General features: G+C 40.9%; 1 protein-coding gene across 4 annotated transcripts; it reads right to left on the bottom strand.

Annotated features, from left to right (window-relative positions):
* Positions 1 to 312: 312 nt before the first annotated feature.
* LOC115753583 (cyclic pyranopterin monophosphate synthase, mitochondrial) lies at positions 313 to 2,091 on the bottom strand. 4 transcript variants are annotated; one of them, XM_030692253.2, is made up of 3 exons: positions 2,043 to 2,081; positions 1,600 to 1,745; positions 317 to 1,368 (listed from the first exon to the last, which is right to left on the bottom strand). In XM_030692253.2, the coding sequence occupies exons 2-3, from the start codon at positions 1,699 to 1,701 to the stop codon at positions 778 to 780; spliced, it is 693 nt and encodes a 230-aa protein (XP_030548113.1). In that variant the 5' UTR covers positions 1,702 to 1,745; positions 2,043 to 2,081; the 3' UTR covers positions 317 to 777. The 4 variants fall into 4 exon arrangements, with proteins under 4 accessions (XP_048132719.1, XP_030548113.1, XP_030548112.1 ...); XM_030692252.2 differs by having other exon boundaries at positions 1,949 to 2,079; XM_030692251.2 differs by having other exon boundaries at positions 319 to 1,368; positions 1,600 to 1,740; positions 1,949 to 2,091.
* Between the last annotated feature and the right edge of the window lie 4,632 nt (positions 2,092 to 6,723).

Here is a 6,723-nt window from a genome sequence, read left to right as displayed (position 1 = left end):
TCTTTTGTTTCATCTCTTTTGGAACAATCACAAACATTTTTTTTTGTTAAATTGTGGATCTACTACCATAACTTCAATTCATAATCTTAGCATTCAACTCCAAATTATCTCATTTTTTTCAGTTTGTCAACCATTTCATATTGTATAATAAGATTCCATACTTATGATTCATTTCATTTACACTAAGATCTAATTAAATTATAATAAAAATCTCAACAAATACAAACATAGAACAAGCCTATGTATAGGTAGAATATAAGAATAAGTAAGAACAGAAGGAAGATAAGAAAACTTCCTACTTCGACATCTTATAGGTTTAATCGTCGCACAATCAGAGATTCACCTAAAAATTAGTGTTAAGTCGAGAAATGTAATTTACGCAAACGTTTTTACAAAAGATTTGGAATTTCTAGCCAAAAAAAGGAGGTCTTTGTGCTCAAACTGGAGTTAATCTGGTCCCTTGCTTTATCGGAGGATTAGTATCTAAAGAAACAAATTGACTGAATTGCCAACAACCCAAAAACTTGATCCTGAGCTATAATGTGCTATGAGTGGATAAAACAGAGTTGCCTTCCCTTCAAACATAAGAAGCATGAGGCCACTATGCAGCTCCTCGCTTTTTTGATGATTCATTCCATCCTCGCAGTCCACGAGATTATGATACAAAAGAAGGTTGGATGAAACAGAGAATCGGTGGCAATCTTACCAATGTTCATTATATGAGCGTCAAAATGAAGCCTTAGCCGGAAATATCTGATAAACTCCTTCTTAATACCATCACTTTCCTCTAAACCAATCCCCGCTCTTCCCACCAGTTTTATGCTCAAGTCGTACGTTTGAAATCTGGATATCCTTCGAACCGGCCTTGCACATATCATATACTGTAAGACCAGCAATGGTCACAGCCGTCATCGCTTCCATTTCGACCCCGGTTCTCTCGGAACACGCGGCCTCCCCTTCTATTTCCACACTAAAGTCGTCAGGGTTCAGCTTCAGATCAACGCGAACATGAGTCAGCGGGATGTTGTGGCACAACGGAATGAGGCTGCTCGTATGCTTCGCCCCACTTATTCCTGCGATCTTGGCCACGCTCAGGACATCACCCTTCGCCATCTGGTTGGCGGACACCAAATTGAACACTGTCTTCCCCAGCATGACTTTGCAGCTGGCAGTGGCAGTTCGGTTGGTAATTACTTTGGGAGAAACATCAACCATTTGAGCATCTCCTGTATTGCCGACGTGCGTCAAGCTGCCTGCACGTTCTTCAGATCCTTGAGACATAGATTGGGTTTCCTGTGTCCCAACACCATTCGCTTCAGAAGCGCCGAATCCATTTGATGGTGGCTCACCGAAAACAACTTCCATTTCCTGACGAGACATTGACAATTATGTATCCCAAAATCTGTTAGCAACCAACAAAATGTCACACCAGACAAAATAACACGACGAATCAAGAGCGCAGCTGATCACATTAAATTTTAAGCTGCAGGAAAATGCATGCTATCTACTCCAAATCTCCATCATTGTGATTATTGTCGGCCTCCGAACCTTTTTCCTACTGTTATTTTTCTTTCAATTTTCTGGAATAGATTACCTTACCTTATTAAGTTCGGCAATGGTTGTGGCTATATCATTTCTGGTGTTACTGCAAAAGGGTCTTCCCAAAACAGCAAACTTTGTGGATAGTCGACGAAGCAACATGCTAGCTTGATTCCCCAGGAGCTAAAACTACCGGGGAAGCTGGGCTGGAGAAATATAACAATGCAAAAGCCGGTGAGAGGAACTAAACGAAACTATATATAATGCGAGTCTCCAGGCAAGCAGAAGCATATTTCATAGTAGTCGAGCATTTTGACAAACAGGTGGAGGGCGTGACCGGTGAACAAAGTTGTACGCAAGTAAAAGGGAATAGGAAAGCATGTCTTCAAACGTTATCGAAGGTACACACCTGGACGTCGTACTTAAAGGTTGTCGAGAGCTTTTGCACGAGTGGTCGAAGTCTTTCAATGTCTATGAGCCTTTGAATTGGTTAAAGGTCCAACCTTTTATTTCCTTGCCAGGTAGAAACTGTTTCTTGGCCGGCTGTCCCGTTACATATAGCGAAGACATACCGACATAATAATAAACAAAATATGAGAAAACCATCCTTTTTAAATTAAAAAAGTGCAGGATATATAACGGGGCTGGTAAGGGACAAAGAGCTCAAATTGAGGAGCTCCTCCCGCCCATCCAGAGGCATGGAGACGACAAAGAAGATCGAAGAAACAGTCATAGCGATACTGCGGAACGCTGACATGGAAGCCATGACCGAGTTCAAGCTCCGGAATGAGGCCTCCGAGAAGCTAGGCTTCGATCTCTCCGACATCGACAGCAAGAAGCTAGTAAGAAGCGTCCTGGAGTCGTTTCTCCTCTCCGACACTGCGGACAAGGACGGGGGCGAGGAAGGCGAACCGAATGTCCCAGGAGAGGTTAACGTCGTCGCCGCAGAGGCACCGGTGAGGGGAGTGATGAAGGAGCTCGGCGAAAGTGGAGAACGCATCATTTGTGAGGTTGAGAGTGAAACCCTATCGTTCTGTTTTGGATAAATTCCGTTCATCGACTGCATGTAGAGAAAGTGAACTTCTTCGTCCTCGCTTTAGTTTTTGTCTGCTAATTCATGGTGAAATTGAATTCAGCTGCATAAATTGTGTTCGAAAGCCATGGTTGTCTGGGTTTGTGAAGAGGTGCCTATATGTATCTCTCTAAGGTTCAGATTGCGCACGCGCAAGCATCTCTTGTACCGGACAGTCAAAAGGAGATTTTTTTCCAGCATTCTTCTGTAGAGGACAGTTCTACATTGGGGGAAGTAATAGATACATTCTCTTTGTTTGCTGAAGAAAATGGGGAAATAGGCAAATTTACATTGCGGCTGTCTAGTTTGCTGAGAACTAACTTAGGGAGCATCAAAGAGGAGTCCTTACTTTTGAAGCCCTGTGGCTGCAAGTAACACGGGGACAAGACTGGCGAGGAGTCATAATTGGAGGAAATCCAACTGTTTTAGACAAAGTCCTATCAGCAGTAGCAAATCCAATATTGTAGATTCTCACTTGGCAGTAGTAGATAAGCGCAATAGGCAGTTCTAAATCTAACATTTTAGATTCTCACTTGGTGGGTAATGTCTCTCCTTGAATTTTTCATGGTTTCCCTTGGTTGGCAATTGGGACTTAGCTCAAGAACCTCTAAAGGCTCTACTTGTGTTGCCGTTAGAACAGTTGGTACTGCCTAGTAACATTTTCATTATATTCCTCTCGTGGCTGACTGATTATTTTACATTCTGTGATTGGATAAGCCACATCAACAACTTTGAAATCATCATTTGATGTTGGTGTAGCTTTCAGATAGGAGGTATGTGACTCTTCAAGATTATAAAGGCACAAATATGGTATCGATGAGGGACTACTATATCAAAGATGGAAAGCATTTTCCCTGTGCTAAAGGTGATTGCACATGTATAACATTCTCTCCTCTATCTAAATCTACAATGATGCTCGTCTTTTTATTCTAGCTGGTCCAGGTGTAATAATTGTGAATAGGCTTGCTTACTCTTTGCTGCCTGTGAGCTTGCCTAAGCTTTGATGACAATGGTTTATCTGATCACTGTTTGATGTTGCATATAGTTGACACTTGTGTTTATGTCATTAATATCTGCAATTCCAACTGCTTCAGTGGCTTTTGCTAAAAGAGTATGTACATCTCAGTATAATTCTTTGGGTTCAATCAACATTGTGCCTCTCTTTCTCTTGTATTGACTCCATAATGCTGCTCTGTGTAAACTTGTATAAATGTGTAGTGGTGGTTTCTCGACCTCTAACTATAAATATTTACTGTAATTTGCTGAGATCGAAATCCCACAGCATGGCAGCTCCTTTGGAGCTTTCTATGGGTTTGCATTGGCTTGGGAATTTGTTTTGTGTGTAGAAGATAACAAGACGTCAAATATTACCATATTACTGAGGCAAGAGATACATGGAAGTTATGAGTGTCAGATGGGCATAGTAAGTAAGGAAGTGCTTGATATACATTTCCTCAACCTTTTCTCTATATCTTCAAGCATCAAAGCACTGTTACACAGATCTCTCTCTCTCTCTCTCTCCTCCAACGTCCATTACCTCTGTCTCACGCCTATATGGAAGGATGACACATCCGTGAAAAATCTGAGAAGATTACTATAGCTTATCTTTAGGTCCAAGAACTGTTTTTGCTTCTTTGCTGGCCTAGTCATTAAGAGTCAATGCTCTATCTCTCTCCTCCAACATCCATTACCTCTGTCTCACGCCTATATGGAAGGATGACACATCCGTGAAAATTCTGAGAAGATTACTATAGCTTATATTTAGGTCCAAGAAGTGTTTTTGCTTCTCTCTCTCCTCCAACATCCATTACCTGTCTCACGCCTATATGGAAGAATGACACATCCATGAAAAATCTGAGAAGATTTCTATAGCTTATCTTTAGGTCCAAGAACTGTTTTTGCTTCTTTGTTGGCCTAGTCATTAAGAGTCAATGCTGTACATTGCGAACTTACTTTTCTTTTGTCACACTAGATTTTTGTAGTCCCGTATGTTTTTCTGAATTTTTTTTTTTTCCATGCTTTTGCTGGATCTGTAGTTTTCCCTTTTTTGCCATAAAGCGAGTCTATGCAAATATTTATGCCTGTTCTGATGCATTCTAGGAATTAGCTTAACAAAAGACCAGTGGTCAGCTTTGAGCCGCAGTCTCCCTACAATAGAGGAAGCTATTAAAAAGATGGAGTTGAACTTAAGGTGAGAATATCACGTTGGAAATCCAAGCGATTATTGATGTATATTCATAATGGTCAGAGTTCAGGGATGTAATCCACAGACAGTTATGTGATTCCTTCCTGACCAATACACAATGATAAGTGAATACTTCCATACTCTATCGAAGAGCGCTCTTCTTACAAACTCATTTTGCCGATTGGCCATTGAATGATTTTTATCAATTGATTGCTGCAGGCCGCAAACCATTGATGTTGCCCTCGATGATGTTTCCAACTCAAGGGCCACATTAGTTCAGGGTCTTGTTCCCATCGAGATTAATCGTTTTGATGGAAAGAATTATCACCACTGGGCACAACAGATGGAGTTTTTCCTGAAGCAATTAAAGATTGCATATGTTCTCACTGATCCACGCCCAGTGGCCAATTTAATACCAGAAGCAAGCAGTGGAGAAATTGCTCGTGTAAAAGATGCTGAACAGAGATGGATGAATGACGACTACATTTGCCGTCGCAACATATTGAGTTCTCTGTCAGATGATCTCTTCTACAAATACTCTCAGAAAACTCACAGTGCAAAAGATCTTTGGGAACGGCTGAGGCTAGTTTATCTTTATGAAGAATATGGGACTAAGAGATTGCAAGTCAAAAGGTATATTGAATTTGAGATGGTTGATGGTAAATCAGTCGTTGAGCAAGTCCAAGAGTTGAACAGCATGGCAGATTCAATTGTGGGTGCTGGAATTTCTGTAGATGAGAATTTCCATGTCAGTGTCATCATATCTAAACTCCCCCCATCTTGGAAGGATTTCTGCTTGAAGTTGATGCACTACGAGAATATGTCTTTCCAGGTGCTGATGAATCATTTAAGGGTTGAGGAAGAAATGCAAAATCAATACAAGTCCAAGGAACCTCATGGTATTTATGGAATTCAGCCATCAGGTAAAGTCAGATCCAGCGATAACAATACAAGGAACTCGGAAAAATCTCTGAAATGGAGAGAATCTGAGACAGTTGGCAAGCCAGTAGTTTGTTATAGTTGTGGTAAGAAGGGACACTTTTCAAGGAATTGCCGAAGTAGAAAAATTGACAAGGAAGCCAATCTTATTAAAGAGTCGGAAAATCTCACTTTACCTAGGGAAGATCTCACTTTACCTACACAAACAGACGTGAGACATTGCTGATGACAATTCTGGAGTAATTTTTGGATATACAGCCCTTCCAAGTAGTAGCACTCCGTATACATGCTTGTTTTTCTGGATTGATGCTGATGTCAGCAGATCTTGAATTAGGCGATCACTTTGCTGTGAAGTTTTCAGCTGAGGGCCTGGATTTATCCAATACCTTTACTTATGAAGTTGGTGATTCTATGTATTATATTGGATTTTGGTGTGGGCACTTGCTGTGGAAAGTGTAGGGAGATTCATAGCATAAAGAAATCATCGACGCTACTCTTTTCCATTCTAAGGCATTTTCATTCACAAATATAGATCCGAGGGAGAATTTTGTGTCGGACAGCAAGCAGATTACATGTCGACTAATCCAGTCTCTACTTTTTCTTGGACTAGGTTGAAGCAAAGCCTTGCTTTCCAAAAGGAAAAAAAAAATGTTGAAGGAAAGTATTGGCACTGGAATTGTGCTATTGTTCGCATAATGCGCGTACAGCAATCCTTCTGTTTTTTCCTTATTAACTTTACAATGTCGTAGCCTGTCATAAGCAAGTTTACCTTTCGTGATCTTACATTTGCTGCAAGGTAGAAAACTAGAACCAATTTCGGGTTTTGTAGTCATAGATGCCTAGAATGACAGTGTGTGACAAGTCTATGCGCCGCGACATGTTCTTTGTGCAGCTGCCCTGCAGAATTCAATATCCAAAAGTAAGCTAAATTCATGCCATTGCAATGCTGGCTGCGAGGCCCTCTTGCTACTGTCTGGAAAATATGCAG

The sequence above is a fragment of the Rhodamnia argentea genome, chromosome 3, assembly GCF_020921035.1.
Source record: "Rhodamnia argentea isolate NSW1041297 chromosome 3, ASM2092103v1, whole genome shotgun sequence".
NCBI lineage: Eukaryota > Viridiplantae > Streptophyta > Magnoliopsida > Myrtales > Myrtaceae > Rhodamnia > Rhodamnia argentea.
Note: the sequence above shows the minus strand (reverse complement) of the source record. Positions and strands in the feature narration are given on the sequence as shown.

Excerpts from the sequence above, each read along its gene's own strand:
- LOC115753583 (XM_030692251.2), bottom strand. The coding sequence starts at position 1,701 with ATGTTGCTTCGTCGACTATCCACAAAGTTTGCTGTTTTGGGAAGACCC. Across the intron at positions 1,369-1,599 it reads CCATTGCCGAACTTAATAAG|GAAATGGAAGTTGTTTTCGG; the intron begins GTAAGGTAATCT and ends ATGTCTCGTCAG.